This window comes from Rana temporaria, chromosome 5 (assembly GCF_905171775.1).
Source record: "Rana temporaria chromosome 5, aRanTem1.1, whole genome shotgun sequence".
NCBI classification, from domain to species: domain Eukaryota; kingdom Metazoa; phylum Chordata; class Amphibia; order Anura; family Ranidae; genus Rana; species Rana temporaria.
The window spans coordinates 377,304,382-377,328,652 of NC_053493.1; the positions used below are offsets into that span (position 1 = coordinate 377,304,382).

At 39.8% G+C, this 24,271-nt stretch overlaps 1 protein-coding gene across 1 annotated transcript in view; it reads left to right on the plus strand.

The window, feature by feature from the left end:
- LOC120941315 (fibrocystin-L-like) overlaps positions 1 to 24,271 on the plus strand; it is a 319,487-nt gene that overhangs the window by 185,361 nt on the left and 109,855 nt on the right. The window contains exons 41-44 of the mRNA XM_040354640.1: positions 291 to 440; positions 4,245 to 4,422; positions 8,345 to 8,501; positions 23,570 to 23,726. Of these exons, the coding sequence (XP_040210574.1) occupies positions 291 to 440; positions 4,245 to 4,422; positions 8,345 to 8,501; positions 23,570 to 23,726 (642 nt within the window). The remainder of the gene's footprint in view (positions 1 to 290; positions 441 to 4,244; positions 4,423 to 8,344; positions 8,502 to 23,569; positions 23,727 to 24,271) is intronic.

Here is a 24,271-nt window from a genome sequence, read left to right on the forward strand (position 1 = left end):
CAGTAGAATCGAACTTCCCCTGCCGTTGTATGTGTTGTATGTCACCGCGTTTGAGATCGAGGAGAATTTGTCTTGATAGTGTGTACGCAAAGCAAGCTTGTCGAGTTCCTCGACAAGCCTAACAAGGAACTCGACGAGGAAAACGATGTGTTTCGCCCGACGAGTTCCTCGGTCGTGTGTACGAGGCCTAAGTGAGAAAGCTTAAAAAACGTTATGAAATAGTTATTAACAATGAATATTTATTGTGAAATGAATATATAGTCAATTATTTATCTCTTTATGCTGCTTAGGAAGCTTTGGTGGTGGATTGATTCTCACTATTGCTGGCTCTGGGTTTGATGAGACGGTATCCAAGGTGCTGGTCTGCAACTCTGAGTGCAGTATAGATCAAATGAGATCTAATACAAGCTTCCTTCTCTGTGAATTGCCTTTGAATAATGGTAAGTAATGGAACTACCCATCAAATCAATACAACTTCACTGAAAAAAATCAGCAGAGCGTATTAGAAACTCTTCCATGTTATTTGGTATACCGAATAACATGGAAGATAATTCATAAAATGCTTATGATCATATTTGTTTATTGCATTATATTTTTTCAATATTTCTCATATCTCAAAAGATAAAAAACAGAAAACTATTTCAAGTTTGGCAATAATTAGTGGAATGATGCTTATTTCTACAATATACTGATATCAGTTGGCATGTATAAAAAAAGTGAAGAGTACAAAAATAAAGATATGAAGAGGCAAACATTCAGCATAGATTTACTTATTTGCAATTGTATCCAAAGAAGTCAATGCATTTCATGAGTAAGACCTCGTTCACATGGGCTTATGTATACATATGCCCGTGCGAGGGCTGTGTTTGCCTGCACAGGGATGCACAGGTGTTCCATGCATCCCCTTGCAGGTCTCCAAACAGACAGTGTGCATTCAGGGGACCCACACCCACACACATGCCAAATTGGGAACAGCGACTATGTTTATGTGGCCCAATTGACACAAATGGGACTGCCAGCATGGAGTTGCATGTATCCCCGAGCAGGCAATTATGGCCCTTGCACGGGTGTATGCTTAAGTATGCCTATGTCAATGAGGCATAAATCATCTCAACACATGCTTATATTATTAAAAAAATAAGACATCATTTTAAAACATTAAACCATAAAGGAAATGAAAAAGAGATAAAATGAAGCAAAAGAAAAATGAAACATAAAGATCGCATAGACACTTATATAATTATAAAGAGCAAGGAATATGCATCTAATCATCTACATTATCTATATATCTATATCTATATCTATATCTATATCTATATATATATATATATATATATATATATATATATATATATAGATACAGAGGTAATAAAGCAGGTAAGTTTACCACTGTGCAATTTAATAAATTAGACACATAAATTAGACACAACTGGACTACACAAGACTTGTTCATTCAATCTAAGGCCTCGTACAGACGACCGGATCTATCCGCTGGGATTGATCCGCGGATCAGTTCCAGCAGATAGATCCGGTCGTCTGTACGTCCGAGCGGACATTTCCCGGTGGATAAAAATCCAGCCGACGGATTCCCAGCGGATAAAAATTTTGTAGCATGCTACAAAATCTATCCGCTGGAATCCAGTCCAGCGGACTGATCCGGTCGTCTGTACAGATTCACCGGATCAGTCCGTCCGCTCCCCTCCCTCGCATGCATCGTAATGATTCGACGCATGCGTGGAAGTATTTACCTTCCAGCGTCGCGCACGTTGCTGCGTCATCGTAGCGGCGACGGCGCGACACGTCACCGCGGATGTATTCCGCGCGGATTTCGATCTGATGGTGTGTACAGCCATTAGATCCAAATCCGCCAGAGGATTTATCCAGCGGATATCCTCTCGTGTGTACGGGGCCTAACAGTTTAAATCTAATCTGACAATTGCCATAAGCCTAGGTTCACATTGGTACAATTTGGCCAAATCGCGGCTATTGCCGGCAACGTCACCGTCCAAAACGGTGCAGCACCGACTTTGCAGGCGCCACACTAATTCCCAAAAATAGTTCCTGTACTACTTTTGGCAACTTCAGGGTGTGATTTGTATAGACATTTGTGCAGGAATCCGCACAGATGTCTGTCAAATTGCCGCTAAAGTCAGACTGCATTGCTGAGTTGAAATTAGTTGAACGATTTCTAACCCGCAGCAATGTGAACCTACACTTAATGCAAATTTTTAGGATAGATGCCTCACGAATTTAAATAATATGTAAAGTCTTATTAAGGGCTGTTATTTCCTCCCTCTTATGCCGCGTACACACGATCGGTTCGTCTGATGAAAACGGTCTGATGGACCGTTTTCATCGAACGAACCGATTGTGTGTGGGCCCCATCGTTTTTTTTCCCATCTGTGAAAAAACTTAGAACCTGTTTTAAAATTATCTGATGGTTAAAAAACCGACAGAAAAAAACGATCGTCTGTGGGGAAATCCAATGGTTAAAAATCAACGCATGCTCATAATCAAGTCGACGCATGCTTGGAAGCATTAAACTTCATTTTTCTCAGCACGTTGTTGTGTTTTACGTCACCGCGTTTTGACACGATCGTTTTTTAACTGATGGTGTGTAGGCACGACTGATGAAAGTCAGCTTCATCGGATATCTGATGAAAAAATCCATCAGACCGTTTTCATCGGATGAACTGATAGTGTGTACAGGGCATTAGACTTTTAAGTGTTTTGTTACATAAGCGTTTTGCTATATATTTGATAACTGCAAAAAATAAATACTGTATTGGTCCTGCTAATGAACTCTTAAATTCCTGCGCTCTTTTCCTTTGCTGCACTCAGTTCTCAAATATTTCTATGGACTACAGAACCCATTCCCCTATGTTATAGGAGAAGTACTCTTTAGTTCTAATATACTTTCTGTTCTAAAGTGACAATGCTGCTCCTCCATAGATACAGTGCAGTGAGTAAGTGTGTCACCCTCTGACAGGAAATGTACATTGGCAGGATCACCAGGTTAACCACTTCAGCCCCGGAAGCTTTTACCCCCTTTATGACCAGGGCATTTTTTGCAATACGTAACTGCATTATTTTAACTGACAATTGTGAGGTCATGCAACGTTATATCCAAATAAAATTTATGTCCTTTTTTTTCCCACATAGAGCTTTTTTTTGGTGGTATTTGATCCCGTCTGTGGTTTTTATTTTTTGCGCTATAAACAGAAAAAGACCAAAAATGTTGGGATAAAACATACCCAAATGTAAAAAAATTGAATTGCTTCATCAATTTAGGCCTATATGTATTCTGCTACATATTTTTGGTATATTCATATGGCATTTTTATTTATTTTTACTAGTAATGGCGCCGATCAGCGTATTTTAGCGGGACTGCAACATTGCGGCGGACAAATCGGACACCTAACTGACACGTTTGACACTTTTGTGGGAACCAGTGACATTATTTCAGTGATCAGTGCTAAAAAATATGCACTGTTACTGTACTAATGACACTGGCAGGGAAGGGGTTAACACCATGGGCGGTCACAGGGTTAAGTGTGTACCTATGGGGCTGCTTTCTAACTGCGTTGGGGCTATATAGACTCACTGGATAAACAGAGAGATCCGTGTTCCTCTGGATGAACACAAGATCTTAATGTTCATCTCTGACAGGATGGCGATCTGCCTTCTGTCTCTCTGGAGAGCGATCACGGGTTTGCCAGCATGTGTGTGCCCCAGCTGGCTATTGCAGGAAATGACATACAGGTACGTTGTTTCACGCAAGAGAGCCGACTTCCCACAGTATATATACTACAGCCAGTCAGCAAGTGGTTATGATAAAGAGGGGGAAAAATCTTGATATAAGTAAAAAATTCAGAAACAATATCTAAGGACTGGTAAGCTGCAATATAATATAATATTGTACTTGGGCTAAGATATCTATTAAAAGAAATCAGTAGTAAGAGAAATACAGAAGTTAAAGTCAAAACTGCATAATTGTTCCAGGTCAGTGCCTTAGAAAACCATTGAAACAACAAGACAACCAGTCAACTGGCATTTACAGGAGTAGAGCTCAGAATGAAAGCCCCTGTACTCCCTTAGTATACAGTATGTAATATCTTACATAGTTAGTCTATCAAAAAATGATCATTTATTAATGCTCCATACAATAAGGGCTACATTATATGTACACTGCTAATACACGAGTAAGTGGTAAAAATGAGCCTATTCTTTATGTATTTTTCCAGGTACAAACACAGCTTCTCAGATCTGTAATGTCAGTGTCATTAACCCAAACAGTGCTGTCTGGATCAACAATTCCTTTACCTACTCTACTGCACTAACGCCTCTCATATACGATGTCACCCCCAAGAGAGGAGGCACCGCTGGGGGTACCAGACTCACCATCACTGGATCTCTGTTTGGGTATGTACTATACTTAAAATGTTTCTATTGCCCATAATTATAAGTTTACCAAGCTAATGATAGGGCTTTCCTTATCTCTCCTGTCCAACACCCCCTAGAGTTGGTGGTAGGGTGTAGCAGAATGAGGAGTGGCACGAGGCCTATAGTGGGTCCTGACACAGTGGGTTGTCTGAATGAGTGAGTAACTTATATAGCCCTACAAATGCGACCTAAATCGCCTCAATGTCTGATGACAGTTTGGAGAACTGCTAGGATGCTGTGGATGTTCACACTGGAACTTGTGTGGGTGATGGCGCACAGGTGGATTATGAAGCAAAGCTGTAGTCAAGACGAGCCAGGGCCACCAACAACTGGGTGGCAGCAGTACTGAATTAGGGCAAGGTCAGAAGCCAGGTCAGGGGCTGATATCAAAAGAGCAGCAAAAGTACCAAAACAGCAGGCTGAGGATGAAACCAGGACCCAAACTAAAGTCAGCAATAGGAGATCTGTATATAGTAAAATCAGGGGGCAAGATGGGTCAAACGCAGAATAGCAGAATGCAGGTCTGGTCATGAGGCACAGGAGCATCAACATTTGAAGATATGCACACGGCCTTGGCTCTGTGCACCATACCATGAACTGTGGTATTCAGGCATGGCCATGCACTTGGTCTTCCTGACAAGAAGCTAAAGAATACATTATATTGATACACTTATGTATCATTTTCTACAAATGATTTCATTTATGAATAGAGTGTACTCAAAGTGGAACAGCAGGACAAAAAGAGAAAAATATAGATAAAGGGCTAGATTCACATAGATCAGCGGATCTTTAGATCCGCGTGACCTATGTGATTTAAGATCCGCTGTCGCAAGTTTGAGAGGCAAGTGGGTAATTCACAAAACACTTACCTCCAAACTTGCGGCGGCGGATCGTAAATCCCCCGGTGGAATTCAAACTCCACGGCTAGGGGGAGTGTAGCATTTAAATCAGGCGCGTCCCCGCGCCGATTTAAATGCTCATGCGCCGTCCGCAAATTTTCCCGGCGTGCATTGCTCCCAATGACGTCGCTAGGACATCATTGGTTTCTGCGTGAGCGTAACTCGCGTCCAGCGCGTTAGAGAATCGGCGTACGCAAACGATGTAAAAAAATTAAAATCGACGCGGGAACGACGGCTGTACTTAACATTGGCTGCGCCTCATAGAAGCAGGGGTAAGTATACGCCGGGAAAACCACTACGTAAACGTCGTAACAACACTGCGTCGGCCCTGCGTACGTTCGTGAATTGGCGTATCTCGCTGATTTACATATTTCTCAACGTAAATCAGCGAAAACGCCATTTTTAAATTGCAGTTAAGATCCGACGGTGTAACACAGTTACACCACAGTTACACCTGTCAGATCTTAGGCTTATCTATGTGTAACTGATTCTATGAATCAGTCGCATAGATACAACGGGCCTAAGTCAGAGATACGACGGTGTTTCAGGAGACACCGTCGTATCTCTTTGTGAATCTGGCCCCTTATCTTTTTACTACTTTTGCTTCTCTAGTCATGGTCTAGGGCCAAGTGATGGCATGGGCTCAGAGTAAGGGATTTGATTGATATTAGTCATTATTTAACCTGGAAGTACATCTAATGACAAAATAGAAGCACTGTAGGGGAGAGGCATCTCTGGGCTGATGGAAATTTTTTTAAACTTATTTTTTTAATATTAAATGGGCTATTATTATTTTTTTTCATATTATTATTATACAGGATTTATATAGAGCCAACAGTTTGCACAGTGCTTTACAACACAAGGGCAGACAGTACAGTTACAATTCAATTCAATATAGGAGGAATCAGAGGACCCTAATTACTTGAATTCTGCTTTACAGCCTAAATCATTTTTGTTCATGCCATTGATATGGATAGACTCTGAGCTCGCCAAAAAAAAAAAATAGGTGTTGTAACTAATGTAACTAATTACTAATGTAATGGTTATTTTGTTTCTGCCCCTGTCCCTATCACTTTCTGTCTATTTTATTACCCTGTCCTCAAGACTCGAGGTGAGGGTACTCTGCAGAAATAAAACAAAACAAAAAATATTTTGGCTTTCATTTTTCACATGCTATATACATCTACTTTTTTACAAACATGTCTATACCTGCTCTGTACAAAAGAATTGCACAGAGTGTCCCTGATCCTCCTCTTGTGCTCCTGGCTTCTTCTCTCTTGCTGGTGCCCCAATAGGAAGCTGATGTACATGGTGGCACTCGTGCAACTCCCTCCTGCGGTCCACTGCTGCGTCCATTGACACAGACTGTAGGACTTTGCCCCGGTCCCCACTCTTAACTGGAGTTGATTGACATGAGTGAGAGCCAATGGCTCATGCTGCTATCAATCTGCCCAGGAAGGAGGGAAAAATCCAGGAGAACCGCAGCTCTCTAGCACAACGCTGGATCATGATGAGGCTTAGGCAAGTATAAGGGGGTGTAGGGGGAGACATCTGTGACCCAGGAGTTTTTTTACCTGAAAACATAGAATGCATTAGTGTAAAAAACCTTGAAGCTTTAGAACCACTTTAAAGTCCAATTAGAGTCAGTTGAAGTTAAGCCCAATAGAAGTTCAACTGCTTAATATTTAAAGAATATAGCATTTGTTATATATTTTTTTATGTGATCACAATGAAGACCATATTGCGCCATGTGTCAGCTTGTCCTTGATTTGTTCAGACTTCCTATTCACAGCTGATAAAACTGTAAAGGGCTGCCATGTTTAAAGGGGTTGTAAAGCTTCAAGTTTTTTCACCTTAATGCATTAAGGTGAAATAACATCCGATGATTACTGGCTCCCCAGCCCCACGTTTACTTACCTGAGCCCTCAAAAGTCCCGTGTCGAGACTCGGCTCTTCTCGGCCCGGTCGTCTTGGCTCTTCATTGGATAGACTGATAGCAGCGCAGCCATTGGCTACCACTTCTGTCAATCAAATCCAATAATGTGGGCGCCAGGGGGCGTGGGACGAGTCCGGCATTCGTGTCTATGGATGCAAATGCTGGACTCGGGAGCGCACCCGCGGGGTAACCCCCTTGGAAAAGTGCTTTGCAGAAGAGGTTATCTGATGCGGGGAGGAGCCGAAACAGCCGTCGAGGGACCTCAGAAGACGAGGTTCGGGGCCACTCTGTGCAAAACGAGCTGCATAGCGGAGGTACGTATGACATGTTTTAATTTTTATTTTATTTTTTAAATCAAACCTTTAGTGTCACGTGCTGGACCAGTACTCTGAAGCCTCGTACACACGACCGAGGAACTCAACAGGCGAAACACATCGTTTTCCTCGTCGAGTTCCTTGCTAGGCTGTCGAAGAACTCGACAAAGCAAGTTTCTCCATTCCCGTCGAGGAAAAAGAAGACATGCTCTCTTTTTGGCTCGACGGGATCCTCGACAGTTTCCTCGTCGAAAAATGTACACACGACCGGTTTCCTCGGCAAAAAAAAAATCCCAGCAAGTTTCTTGCTGGTTTTTGCCAAGAAACTTGGTCGTGTGTACGAGGCCTCACACAGTGCAGCACTCCGGTCCTCCATTGGTTTAGCACGAGGCTCAAGGAGCATGATGGTAAGATCATTATCTTTTAACCAGTAACAATGTAGAACGTTTGACCTGCATTATGTTATAAAATACTGCATGGTGTATAGTCAAGATCAGGTTCACAGTAGTTCAGTAGCTATATTGTCTGTTTAAACAGAAGTTCAGGGTTTCGCAGATCACCAATGGGTAATCCAGGACACCACAAAGGGAAGACAATTTAAACAGAGGAAACCAGGATAATTAAACATTATTAGGAAAATGAATAATGAACAGAACTTATGTTATAGGCAGAATATGTTACTTTCCCTGCATAATTGTCTCTATAAAGTATATGGAAATGTCTAATGATCAACATTTTTCTTTCTTTTGTAGCAATGATGCCTCACAGATCACTGTCACAATTGCACAGTCCCCGTGCATTGTTCAATCCGCTAACAGCACACAGATTGTTTGCATTACCACAGACCATTCCTCCTCACAGAAAGCCAAGGTCCGGGTGAACATTGGAGGCCAAGGAGTAGCTCTAATGGTAAGATTTGACATGAACCAACATCATGTGACATCCTTATTATTGATAACACCTACCGTCCCAGCAATACTTCATAGAATATAACACCTGTAGACGAGAGACTCACAATTAAATAATAAGCTATTTAATGGAAGGGTTCTTATGAGTGCACTGTGGAGGAAATGGAACCATGGACAGAAGTGGGCCCTCTAGAGCCATGGATGCTTGGCAATGGATTCTATATTACTGTTATCATGCTGTTAGTAAATGCAGTGTAACATGCCTCATTCTTAGACCAATAAATAGAAAAGGTGGCAGTTTATAAGTTGAATGGGGCAATCCTCTACAGATACAGAATACAATACCACAACAAATGGTATTGTGTAAGGGAAGGGTAGGTATTGTGTAAGGGAATATTTCCTCAGTGGGCAGTGGGACATGGACAAGAAAAAAAAAAAGGCAGACTCTGTCCCAAACGTAAAAAAATGTTTTGGCTGGAGAAACATTTTACTTTTCCCAGGCACATATATTTACCTCCCAAATTCATTCCCCTGCCACTTGGTTGTGCCGCCAGGAGTGAAAAAATGTACAAGTCACCAAATCTATTGCTTACACAGGTACACACAGCTATTAGACAGATATAACAAAATACTTGGTTATTGGTCAATGGTTTTACATATGCTTTACGTTTGTTAGTATTTGTTTACGTATTTGCAGCACTATCCCAGAAGAAGCCCCTGGATGTGCCAGGATTCTTTTTCCCAGTAGTTGCCCTGCAGACAGGCACACAATAACATTCAGTCTGTGATACCAGTCTTAGACCTTCAGACAACAGCCTCTCAGTCAGCTCTCTGTAACTTCAGGATCCAGGCCCCTAAGCTAGCCCAGCTGAGGCCTCACGAACAGCAATCACAAGCTGGACCTTTCCTCTCCAGGCCCCTAGCAGCCTTTAGGGCCACCCTCCCTGGGATTGGCCAGGGCTGTATAAATGATCATGCTGCTATTTGCATTGTTCCACACCTATAGTATGTTCCAAAGACATATCGTTCTCTGGAAATCAGAAGAAAAAATCAAACCAGCAGCAGCTGAAACACTAAACAGATATAACTAATTATATTAAGCTACACTGATTACAGTGAGCTAAGCTAAATATGCCTAACAACAAAAATACAGCTCCACTGAACAGGGGACTACAGTGCATCCGGAAAGTATTCACAGCACTTCACCTTTTCCACATTTTATTCCAGCCTTATTACAAAATGGATTAAATTCATTATTCCTCAAAATTCTACCCACAATACCCCATAATGACAATGTGAAATAAGTTTGTTTGAAATCTTTGCAAATTTATTAAGAATAAAAAATAAAAAAATCCCATATACAGAAGTATTCACAGTCTTAGCCATGACACTCAAAATTGAGCTCAGGTGCATCCTGTTCCCATTGAGATGTTTATACAAATTGATTGGAGTGCACCTGTGGTAAATTCAGTTGATGGAACATGATTTGTAAAGGCACACACCTGTCTATATAAAGGCCCACAGTTACCAGTGCATGTCAGAGCACAAACCAATGAATTGTATGTAGACCTAAGAGACAGAATTGTATCAAGGCACAGATCTTAAAAAGAGTGCAGAAAAATATTTCTGCAGCATTGAAGGTTCCAATGAGCACAGTGGTCTCCATCATCTGTAAATAGAAGAAGTTTGGAACCATCAGGAGGACTCTTCCTAGCACGGGCCACCTGGCCAAACTGAGCGATTTGGGGAGAAGGACCTTAGATGTGGAGAGAGGAGAATCTTTCAGAAGAACAAAAATATTTGATGCACTCCACCAATCAGGCCTGTATGTTAGAGTAGCCAGACAGAAACCACTCCTCAGTAAAAGGCACATGACAGCCATCTGCAGTTTGCCCAAAGGCACTTGAAGGACTCTCAGACCATGAGAAAAAAAAATCCCCGTCTGATGAAACAAAGATTGAACTCTTTGTCAAGTGTCATGTCTTAAGGAAAACAGGCACTGCTCATTACCTTTTTTTAAAACAATGCCACACTAGGCCTAGTGGCACAACTCAGCGCCAGGATGCACAGCCACAAATGATATGTTGACAAATGAATCAATCACCCAGAGGTTAATAGTCTGACAGATAACCTCTAAACAGTAAGGCCCCATACACACGATAGAATCCATCCGCAGATAAATCCCAGCAAATGGGTTTCTGCGGATAGATCCTATGGTGTGTACACGCCAGCGGATCTGTTTCCGCGGAGAAATCTCCTCTGGGATGGATTCCAGCAGATCGGATATTTGCTGACATGCACAACAAATCCATCTGCTGGAATCCATTCCAACGGATGGATCCGCTCGTCTGTACAGACTTACCGGATCCATCCGTCCAAAGGGATTCCCCGCACGCGTCGTAATGATTTGACGCATGCATGGAATTCCTTATATGACAGCGTCGCGCCCGTCGCCGCGTCATAATTGCGGCGACGGCGCGACACGTCATCGCCAGAGGATTTCCGCGCGGATTTCAATGCGATGGTGTGTACACTCCATCGCATAGAAATCTGCGGAAATCTTTGAGAGGATTTATCCGTGGAAACGGTCCGCTGGACCGTATCCGCGGATAAATTCTCTCGTGTGTATGGGGCCTTAGACCAATATAGATATATTGATATTTACCAAATAATACTAAAAACATGCAAATATTGTGTGGAAGCAGCTATTTAAAACATACTATCAAGAGACGTATGCATCAAAACATAATAATGAAAAAAAACACTATAAAAACAGAAAGTTCAATATGGTCAAACAGCGCTGAAAAATTGGTTGTAAATGTCCAATTTCAATAAATTAAGAGCATTCATCTGATAACGGATTTAGAAGATCATGGTAGTGGAGAAAGCTGATAGAATATCCTACACCTCTTCCCAGGATAAGACACCACTTGTGGGGCACACTCCCCTTCGGGGTACTCACTCACCAGAAGGCAAAATATAATATACACTGAAAGGTATCTTTTCTCACTGGATCCTCCGTTCTCAAGCAGGTATCAGGTAAAGGAAAGGCTCCACATAGAAACACAAAGGGTACCAAAAAATAGTGTAATCCCGTTTTTATTTTAAAAAAAAAGCATTCCCTTTAAAACACCAGATCCCCGCTCTAAATGCACGTACCGCAAAATAGATGATAACAAACGTGTATCCTCGGTAAGTGAAGGTGTCCTCTGATCGGCATCCAATTCCCCAGGTAGACTTCAAACAGACTTGCTGGATAAGTTACAGGAAACCGCCGCCCATGGAGAGTACACCTTGGAACACACGCTTGAAGCGCACGCGTTACTTCCGGGTCGCCGCTAGAGTCCCACCCTGACTGGTTTCGCTGTCCAATCAGCTTCTACAGAGGGCGTGGATTGACGGCGATAGTAGCCCCTATATATACAGCTCATTGTTCACGTGGTAAACATGAGCGGCGCATATCAATAGCGTCGACAATAACACCAGCACGGAGGCCGTGAAGGCTCAAACAGGTGTCAGTACAGCGGGGAAATTAAATAGTTCCTGCACAAATCAGTAAACAGAAAAACTGACATACCTTTTGGCATCAATATTCTGTATACGAAATATATATATAAAAACAATTTAGTCATATAGACTTAGCATGTATTGATGCATCAGTATTATGTAACTCACAATTAATTAGAAAAAAGCGACTATGGAAAAAGCGGATATTATATATAAAGTGCCCTGGGGTCATGAATCACCAATCAGATACACCTCCTGAAAACAGGATAAAATACAATATAAACTTGAATAAATATAAATCCAATATATACAATCTCATTATGAAGAGACAAATAGGTATATATTCAATATAAACATTCTAATAAATAGTTTAAAACGTATTAAAAATATATATGTCAAAAAATTAATATAGTGCTCATTCCTTAACAAAAAGAAATGATGTAATAGATATTCGGTCATAGTTCAATATATAAGACATATTTTAGTGTAGATTAACCTATCACATATACACAATTAAATATATATGTGGTATCTGTGCATTAAATAGACGTATACATAGTATCTGCACAGCAGAATCTCCATATGAATATATATAAAAGGCAATAGGTTTGAAAAAAGAGACAATATTAAAAACCAAGCATAACTATATATTCACATTCATGGAAATTTAAAAATTAGATTAAAAGACTATAGCTAAAAATTATCAATTGATAAAAACTGGAAAATAGCATAAGTAGTGAGGGAGATAATTAAAATAATATACTAGTTAAAAATCACTGATAAAACAATTGATATCTAATTCTACGTTCAGGCCTCTCGGAGCCAGTGTGTCAATACAATGGATCCATTTAGTTTCAAGCTTGGAGAGCTCTCTTACTCGGTTACAGCCCCTCCAATTAGGGCTCAGATGCTCACCTCCCCAAAATTTCAATCCAACTGGATTTTCATCATGAAACATCTTAAAATGTAAAGACACATTGTGATCCTTATAGCCAATCTTTATGTTGGCTATATGCTCCGCAATCCGTATCTTAAGTTTCCTTTTTGTGCGGCCTACGTAGAGTAATTTACAAGGACACTCTAATACATATACTACATAGGTAGTATTGCAAGTCATAAAGTCCTTAATCTGAAATATGGTATCATTACGGGATGTGAACTTATCTAGACCTCTCATCCTGCATGTTACCTCTTTGCACGGACCACACTTTCTACATGCAAAAAAAACATATTTTTGCCAGAAAGTGGCGGGTTTGGTAGGTGGGTCTAGGATTTTCTTCACAATCCTGTCACCGTAATTAGGAGCTTTTCGATAAATAAAATTAGGTTTTAGAGGAATCACATTTCTTAAAATCTTGTCCAACATTAAAATGTGCCAATGGGAAATAAAAATATTCTCGACTTCTTTATATTGTGAATGAAAGCCCGAGACAAAGCTCCATTCATGATTAGTCATTGGTTTAGCTGAAGATGCATTGTTTAGGTTAGAGGGAGATGGTAGAACTGTCAGTTGTTCAATAATAACATCCAACTTATTTCCATTGTATCCCTTCTCCACAAATTTATTCTTTAAGATTATTGACTGTAAGTGGTAATCTTCATCACTGGAGCAATTCCGACGGACCCTCATAAACTGGCCTCTTGGTATGTTTCTCAACCAAGTCGGATGATGTCCACTTTGGGTTGGTAAGAAACTATTAGCATAAGTCGGTTTGAAGTAAACTCTTGTTCCTAGTTTGTCCTCATCTCTATATATCTGCGAATCCAGGAAGTGTACACTTACTTTGTTGTATTCACAAGACAATCTAATGTTGCGATTATTGTTATTCATTGGACGTTTTCAAAGGCCTGGTATTACGTGATTTGGAAAACATTGTGCCTAAAAGGAATGTTAATCCCTGTTACATCAAGGAGGGTATAGAATCTCTGGAAAAGAGAAAAGAATTAGTAATAAGACCGGCGGATAAAGGCGGAGGGGTAGTAATTATGACTAAATCGTACTACCAAGATCAATTAACAAACATGTTGATGGAAGATGCGACATACCAAAGATTAAATAAAGATCCTACCGCTCAATATAAAACAGATCTTAAAATATTAGTGGAAAAGGGATACCGCACGGGAGTACTCTCAAATAAAGAAAGGAAGTACCTTATACCAAGTAATGGACGGATCCCTACTATCTATACCCTTCCCAAGATCCACAAAGACAAACTTCACCCCCCAGCACGACCCATTGTCAATGGGATTGGCTCATTAACGTCGCGTATGGGACAATACCTCGATCACTTTTTGCAGGAAAGTGTTAAATGTACAAAGGCCTATTTAAAACACACCAAGGATCTATTGGCTTTGTTGAGTTACATCAATCTTGTTGGAAAGGAGGAAGTATATTTAGTGACCGCAGACGTCGCTTCATTGTATACAATTATACTAGAAATATATATAATATTGCGCAAACAAAAATAGTGACGTGAATCTAGGCTGCCAACATAACAAAAAGGATGCTTTGTGAAGGGTATGTGAATAAAAATGTAGCGCCCAATAAATAAGAAAAAGAACCCTTAAAGGATCTCTAAAATATCAAAAAGAGAAGAAAAAACGATCCAGTGTTGGATAATCTTTCCATCAGCTTTGGAAATTGTGTAAAGTGTAGAACCATGTGAGGTAAATGTTTAAACATATATGTAATGATGAGTAAATAATTGTACCAAGTGCTTGGTGTGGGCACCAGGTCATATCATTTAGTCCAATATACTGGGACTTATAGTCCTTCCTGTAAAAAGGCCACTAGTATAAATATCCCAAAAGGGTGCACACTAGTGATGACAATTGAGTGATGAGTGAATGCTTCAGCTGTTAACCAACAAAGCTATGAGTGGATGGAGGAAACAGTTCCTATTCACCAGAACAATAATGTATTAACATATACAGTCCTGAGCTTACATAACACTCGTGCAACTTGCTTGAAAATTCAGAATATTACAATTCCTTAACCCAAAATAAAAAATAATGGTTTAAATTCAAACATTAATAGTGGACAAAGTCCTGAAAAATAAGTCCCGTGTTGACAAATCAAAAAGTGCCTATAAGACTGGCACACACACAACAAGTCCTTGTGAGTGATGTGAAGTAGGTGTATCTAGAACTTCTTCCAATTGTGAAATGGAGCAGATATCCTCAACCAGACAACTTTTCAAAGATAATCTCGATAAATAAAATGAGTGGGTACTCTTACCAGAGCAGTTGGACCCTCTACTCACCATACGGTGGGAGGGTCATCAAGGCTTGTACAGACCGATTGTCTGGATCCTGGAGTCGTCACTTCTATGTTCAAGGATGACTTGGTTATTCAAAGATATTATGCCAGACGTCTCACTGTCAGCAATGGCTCAAAACACTGTGTTGTAACTCCTTTGTATTAGACACACATAAGCTCCATAATAAACACAGCCCAATAAATGCATGCATCTCATCATTCTAGAACATCTGTTAGGTGCTGTTTCCTCCTCCAGCTTGTCTCTAAAGTCTATCATACACAACACTTCCGGGTTCTCTGACAGCCAAGTGTCATGTGATCTGTCACATGACAGATCACATGATCTGATCACAAGGACTTGTTGTGTGTGTGCCAGTCTTATAGGCACTTTTTGATTTGTCAACACGGGACTTATTTTTCTGGACTTTGTCCACTATTAATGTTTGAATTTAAACCATTATTTTTTATTTTGGGTTAAGGAATTGTAATATTCTGAATTTTCAAGCAAGTTGCACGAGTGTTATGTAAGCTCAGGACTGTATATGTTAATACATTATTGTTCTGGTGAATAGGAACTGTTTCGTCCATCCACTCATAGCTTTGTTGGTTAACAGCTGAAGCATTCACTCATCACTCAATTGTCATCACTAGTGTGCACCCTTTTGGGATATTTATACTAGTGGCCTTTTTACAGGAAGGACTATAAGTCCCAGTATATTGGACTAAATGATATGACCTGGTGCCCACACCAAGCACTTGGTACAATTATTTACTCATCATTACATATATGTTTAAACATTTACCTCACATGGTTGTACACTTTACACAATTTCCAGAGCTGATGGAAAGATTATCCAACACTGGATTGTTTTTTCTTCTCTTTTTGATATTTTAGAGATCCTTTTTTAAGGGTTCTTTTTCTTATTTATTGGGCGCTACATTTTTATTCATATACAATTATACAACATTGTGTGTGAAAATATTGCGCAAACTTATAAAAGGTGAAAAAGGTGGGCGGCCAACACACAAAAAATATTTGTAAAGGTATTGTGTAAAAAGAAGTGTAGCGCCAATATATTTCAACTCTACTTTGGTAAGAACCAAAAGGAGAGAGATAATATAAGATTGGAAATAATCCAAATGTGTACTTAACACCGTGAGGTGTAGTGACAATTATTTGTAATTGAGAATTTTGTAAATCCTTCAAAATTAATAAATAAAACTTGTGAAGTGAAAATAAACACCTATAATGCAAAAATAGTCTGTGAGACAAATATTCCTGTGTGGATGTTAATGTGAATGTGAACCTCAGAGGATCAACATGCACCTGTTGCCAGTTAAGTCCTGTTAGGGACTCAGGAGAGAGATGATGGTACTCTCAAATAAACATACACTACAGCAATTAATCTGCAAAGGCAGGTGAGCTATAGGTTCAAAACAAGTTTTTTTGGGGGAACATCTTAAATCATATGGGATGATATTAACTTCACATAAATTATATATAGTCCAATCCCCTGTTGGGAATAATGCATATATATAGTCCTTTTTGATTGTATAAATATCCTCAGTAGCACGCTTCAATCAGACTTTTACGAGAGAAGAAATAACTGGGTACTCTTACCAGAACACGTTGACCCACTCCTCATCTTACGATGGGTGGGTCTCCAAAGCTTGTACGGGCCGATTGCCCTCTCTGGTTACCCTTGCGATGTGATTTTTCTCAAGGCCTCTCCAGCTTTATGTGGTCTCCAGATAGTGGTTGGTGCAAGATTATACTCACAGACAAAAGGACACAGATGTTCTCCAAAAAAATTTAGGTGATGGAATCAGTGGTTGATCACAACAGAGTATGTGGAAAAAGCAAAAAAAGAGAGCTCCACATAGTGTAAAAAAGTTACAGTTTTAATGAAAAAACTTCAAACTTGTGTCACTGAAAAAAGTGAACACACTGGATAAAATAACACTTTGAACAAAAGTTTTTTCCAAACAAAGTTCAGCAATAAAAATCAAAATCAAAAGTCCAACAAAAAATTGTAAAATCCAAGAAAACCATGCAGCAAACCAAAAAAGCTTTCCAATCCAATAAACGGACAGAAAATATCCACAGATAATGCAGGTCATACCGCCATCACCTGCATTATCTGTGGATATTTTCTGTCCGTTTATTGGATTGGAAAGCTTTTTTGGTTTGCTGCATGGTTTTCTTGGATTTTACAATTTTTTGTTGGACTTTTGATTTTGATTTTTATTGCTGAACTTTGTTTGGAAAAAACTTTTGTTCAAAGTGTTATTTTATCCAGTGTGTTCACTTTTTTCAGTGACACAAGTTTGAAGTTTTTTCATTAAAACTGTAACTTTTTTACACTATGTGGAGCTCTCTTTTTTTGCTTTTTCCACATACTCTGTTGTGATCAACCACTGATTCCATCACCTAAATTTTTTTGGAGAACATCTGTGTCCTTTTGTCTGTGAGTATAATCTTGCACCAACCACTATCTGGAGACCACATAAAGCTGGAGAGGCCTTGAGAAAAATCACATCGCAAGGGTAACCAGAGAGGGCAATCGGCCCGTACAAGCTTTGGAGACCCACCCATCGTAAGATGAGGAGTGGGTCAACGTGTTCTGGTAAGAGTACCCAGTTATTTCTTCTCTCGTAAAAGTCTGATTGAAGCGTGCTACTGAGGATATTTATACAATCAAAAAGGACTATATATATGCATTATTCCCAACAGGGGATTGGACTATATATAATTTATGTGAAGTTAATATCATCCCATATGATTTAAGATGTTCCCCCAAAAAAACTTGTTTTGAACCTATAGCTCACCTGCCTTTGCAGATTAATTGCTGTAGTGTGTGTTTATTTGAGAGTACCATCATCTCTCTCCTGAGTCCCTAACAGGACTTAACTGGCAACAGGTGCATGTTGATCCTCTGAGGTTCACATTCACATTAACATCCACACAGGAATATTTGTCTCACAGACTATTTTTGCATTATAGGTGTTTATTTTCACTTCACAAGTTTTATTTATTAATTTTGAAGGATTTACAAAATTCTCAATTACAAATAATTGTCACTACACCTCACGGTGTTAAGTACACATTTGGATTATTTCCAATCTTATATTATCTCTCTCCTTTTGGTTCTTACCAAAGTAGAGTTGAAATATATTGGCGCTACACTTCTTTTTACACAATTATACAACATGACAACGCTCTGCTGGCCTTGAATTGGGCATTGTGTAAGAGGGACGACCTGTGTTATACCCAAAATGTTTTTTTGCATAATGCATTGGACTTTTGTCTAAGCCATAACTTTTTTTGGTACAATAACTCATTCTTCTCCCAAAGGACCGGCGTTGCAATGGGGGCTAAATTTGCCCCCAGCATCGCAAATCTTTTCATGTCTGAGTGGGAGGACAAGACAATTTTCAATGTAAAAATAGATGAGTTATTACTATACCGCAGGTACATCGATGACCTCTTTTTTATTTGGACAGGGACCTTGACCTTGTTGGAAAACGTTTTAAGTACATTAAATAACAATAATCGCAACATTAGATTGTCTTGTGAATACAACAAAGTAAGTGTACACTTCCTGGATTTGCAGATATATAGAGATGAGGACAAACTAGGAACAAGAGTTTACTTCAAACCGACTGATGCTAATAGTTTCTTACCAACCCAAAGTGGACATCATCCGACTTGGTTGAGAAACATACCAAGAGGCCAGTTTATGAGGGTCCGTCGGAATTGCTCCAGTGATGAAGATTATCACTTACAGTCCATAATCTTAAAGAATAAATTTGTGGAGAAGGGATACAATGGAAATAAGTTGGATGTTATTATTGAACAACTGACAGTTCTACCATCTCCCTCTAACCTAAACAATGCATCTTCAGCTAAACCAATGACTAATCATGAATGGAGCTTTGTCTCGGGCTTTCATTCACAATATAAAGAAGTCGAGAATATTTTTATTTCCCATTGGCACATTTTAATGTTGGACAAGATTTTAAGAAATGTGATTCCTCTAAAACCTAATTTTATTTATCGAAAAGCTCCTAATTACGGTGACAGGATTGTGAAGAAAATCCTAGACCCACCTACCAAACCCGCCACTTTCTGGCAAAAATATGTTTTTTTTGCATGTAGAAAGTGTGGTCCGTGCAAAGAGGTAACATGCAGGATGAGAGGTCTAGATAAGTTCACATCCCGTAATGATACCATATTTCAGATTAAGGACTTTATGACTTGCAATACTACCTATGTAGTATATGTATTAGAGTGTCCTTGTAAATTACTCTACATAGGCCGCACAAAAAGGAAACTTAAGATACGGATTGCGGAGCATATAGCCAACATAAAGATTGGCTATAAGGATCACAATGTGTCTTTACATTTTAAGATGTTTCATGATGAAAATCCAGTTGGATTGAAATTTTGGGGAGTTGAGCATCTGAGCCCTAATTGGAGGGGCTGTAACCGAGTAAGAGAGCTCTCCAAGCTTGAAACTAAATGGATCCATTGTATTGACACACTGGCTCCGAGAGGCCTGAACGTAGAATTAGATATCAATTGTTTTATCAGTGATTTTTAACTAGTATATTATTTTAATTATCTCCCTTACTACTTATGCTATTTTCCAGTTTTTATCAATTGATAATTTTTAGCTATAGTCTTTTAATCTAATTTTTAAATTTCCATGAATGTGAATATATAGTTATGCTTGGTTTTTAATATTGTCTCTTTTTTCAAACCTATTGCCTTTTATATATATTCATATGGAGATTCTGCTGTGCAGATACTATGTATACGTCTATTTAATGCACAGATACCACATATATATTTAATTGTGTATATGTGATAGGTTAATCTACACTAAAATATGTCTTATATATTGAACTATGACCGAATATCTATTACATCATTTATTTTTGTTAAGGAATGAGCGCTATATTAATTTTTTGACATATATATTTTTAATACGTTTTAAACTATTTATTAGAATGTTTATATTGAATATATACCTATTTGTCTCTTCATAATGAGATTGTATATATTGGATTTATATTTATTCAAGTTTATATTGTATTTTATCCTGTTTTCAGGAGGTGTATCTGATTGGTGATTCACATGACCCCAGGGCACTTTATATATAATATCCGCTTTTTCCATAGTCGCTTTTTTCTAATTAATTGTGAGTTACATAATACTGATGCATCAATACATGCTAAGTCTATATGACTAATAATTGTTTTTATATATATATTTCGTATACAGAATATTGATGCCAAAAGGTATGTCAGTTTTTCTGTTTACTGATTTGTGCAGCAACTATTTAATTTCCCCGCTGTACTGACACCTGTTTGAGCCTTCACGGCCTCCGTGCTGGTGTTATTGTCGACGCTATTGATATGCGCCGCTCATGTTTACCACGTGAACAATGAGCTGTATATATAGGGGCTACTATCGCCGTCAATATACGCCCTCTGTAGAAGCTGATTGGACAGCGAAACCGGTCAGGGTGGGACTCTAACGGCGACCCGGAAGTAACGCGTGCGCTTCAAGCGTGCGTTCCAAGGTGTACTCTCCATAGGCGGCGGTTTCCTGTAACTTATCCAGCAAGTCTGTTTGAAATCTACCTGGGGAATTGGATGCCGATCAGAGGACACCTTCACTTACGGAGGATACACGTTTGTTATCATCTATTTTGCGGTACGTGCATTTAGAGCGGGGATCTGGTGTTTTAAAGGGAATGCTTTTTTTGTGAAATAAAAACGGGATTACACTATTTTTTGGTACCCTTTGTGTTTCTATGTGGAGCCTTTCCTTTACCTGATACCTGCTTGAGAACGGAGGATCCAGTGAGAAAAGATACCTTTCAGTGTATATTATATTTTGCCTTCTGGTGAGTGAGTACCCCGAAGGGGAGTGTGCCCCACAAGTGGTGTCTTATCCTGGGAAGAGGTGTAGGATATTCTATCAGCTTTCTCCACTACCATGATCTTCTAAATCCGTTATCAGATGAATGCTCTTAATTTATTGAAATTGGACATTTACAACCAATTTTTCAGCGCTGTTTGACCATATTGAACTTTTTGTTTTTATAGTGTTTTTTTCATTATACTGCTCATTACCTGGCCAATAACATCCCTACAGTGAAGCATGGTGGTGGCAGCATCATGCTGTGGTGATTTTATTCAATGGCAGGAACTAGGAGACTAGTCAGGATCGAGAGAAAGATGAATGCAGCAATGTGCAGAGACATCCTTGATGAAAACCTGTTCCAGCGGGCTCTGGACCTCAGACTGGGGCAAAGGTTCATATGCCAACAGGACAATTACCCTAAGCACACAGCCAATATAACAGAGGAGTGGCTGTGGGACAACTCTGTGAATGTCCTTGAGTGGCCCAGCCAGAGCCCATATTTGAACCTGATTGAACATCTCTGGAGAGATCTGAAAATGGCTGTGCACCAACGCTCCCCATCTAACCTGATGGAGCTTAAGAGGTCCGGCAAAGAATAGGAGAAACTGCCCAAAAATAGGTGTGCCAGGCTTGTAGCATCAAACTCATAAAGACTTGATGCTATAATTGGTGCCAAAGGTGCTTCAAGTATTGAGAAAAGGCTTGAATACTTATGTACAGTATGTACATGTGATTATTTCATTTTTTTTCTTTGTTTTTTTATAAATTTGCAAAGATTTCAAAAACTTTTTTCACATTGTAATTATGGGGTATTGTTGACAGAATTTTGAGGAACATAATAAATTGAATCCATTTTGCAATAAGGCTGTAACATAACAAAATGTGGAAAAATGCACTGTGCATCTTTCCTAAAATGTGATGATCATAAAAATAATATTGAACTATTTCTTGAAAATATTTAACTGGCTTGCATGGGCAGCATTGCTGCTTGTCCTGTATATAAGTGCTTTAAAATAGGTGAAACAATGTTTTTATTTACAGGTTAGACTCTGACACAAAGTTAAAAGCCCAATTTCAGGCACAGTATTTAACTGCTGAAAGTGGAATCATGTAGGTAGATTCACAGAGAAAGGCTTAAACTTGCGGCGGCGTAGCTTAGCCTGTTTAGGCTACGCCGCCGTTAGTTAGTTAGGCAAGTACATGATTCTCAATGTACTTGCCTGCTAATATACGGCGGCGTAGCCTAAAGCTGGCGGGCGTAAGGGCGCCAAATTCAAATGTCTTGGAGGGGGGGCGTATTTTATGGTAATGAGGCTTGACCTCACGTTTTTTACGTTTATTTTAAGGCGCATGCGCCGGGCACCTACATCTCCCAGGGTGCATTGCAGCTAAGTACGCCGCACGGGCCTATTGATTTCGACGTGGACGTAAACGACTTAAATCCTGATTCGCGGACGACTTACGCAAACAACGTAAACAATTCGAATCTCGCGGCAGGAACGGCGGCCATACTTTAACATTGTTATTCCACCTAATAGATGGAATAACTTTAGGCCTGCTAATGCCTTACGGAAACGGCGTAAAACTACTGCGGCAGCCGGGCGTACGTTCGTGAATCTGCGTATTAACTCATTTACATATTCTACGCAGACCGTAATGGAAGCGCCACCTAGCGGCCATCCAAAATATTGCAATCTAAGATAGGACGGCGCAAGCCGTCGTATCTTAGATATGTTTAAGCGTATCTCTGTTTGAGCATACGCTTAAACATAGGTCGGCGTAGATTCTGAGTTAGGTCGGCTTATCTACTGATAAGCCGGCCTAACTCTTTCTGAATCTACCTAATGGATCTGTAGGTGCAGACTGGAGGTGATTCAGGGGCTTGAGGATATCTCAGCTGAACCTTTTGTGAGGATAAATAAACCAGAGTATGCCATTTGCCTCCCTCCAGTATAATAGAAGCACTCCCATGACCAAAAAAAATTTACGTTTCTGTTCCTGATGGGCAGATATCACTTTCTGTCCATGTCACTGGGACTTGTAGGTTAAAATACTTTGTCAGAAAGTGAAGGTAAAGTCCCTACAAGGCCAGAGACAGCAGTAACTACAGGTATTCTAACTATTCCCTATACTGACCAAAAATAAAATGTTTTTGGGTAGGCTAGATGATAGATCAGACCTAAAAGAGGGATAATTGTGAATAACAGGGGGACAGAAGGCTTTGGTTGCAAACTAGAGACAATGGAGGTCTAGGTAGCCTAAAATATTATGCCCCCTAATTTTATCTGTTGGATCTATAGGTTCCTTTTTTCCATTAAATACAGTTTAGGATACTGTGCGACATGATTTACATGTTTGTCTGTTTCAGGACAATGCTGACTTTTTATACATTGATGTTTGGTCCTCTAAATACACGTGGGGAGGGGATTCTCCCCCAGAAGAGGGTTCAATGGCTGTCATCACTAAAGGACAGACTATCCTACTGGACCAAAGTACTCCAGTGCTGAAGATGTTGCTGATTCAAGGTAGGGTCAAGTCAATATTCCAATTTACATCATGCTGTTTATTAAAATCTGGTAGACTTCACATTTTCGGTATGGGCCATTTATTAGGGACCTGTATTCCAAATATGCTTTACCAGTAGCTAGTAGGGTATATATAGACAGTGTGCCTGTAGATCAGAGTAGGATGCTAGTGGAATGGAGTGGGGACCTGTAGCTACCAAGTATCTCTTCTGGACAAGACAATTTTCAGACTTACAAAGACTAATCTTATACAAGGTGGGTGTGGTTTATTGAAATAGAAGCCGATTAATCTGCCTAGAATTCCAATCATCCAAATAACAGGCCGTACACCAAAGATGTATAACTCCAGCCAAGGTTTATTGTAACGACAGCTCACCAATCACTCCCATCCAAAGCCATGCCCTCAACATGTTTCACCCACAGCAGGGCTTAATCATGGGAATCTCTCTAAATTAAGGCACAGCAGGATGGCAGGCAGGTACAGGGGGCTACAGAAGATTAGCAGAGTCAGGCAGGCCAGGTCATACACTGGCAGAACAGATCCG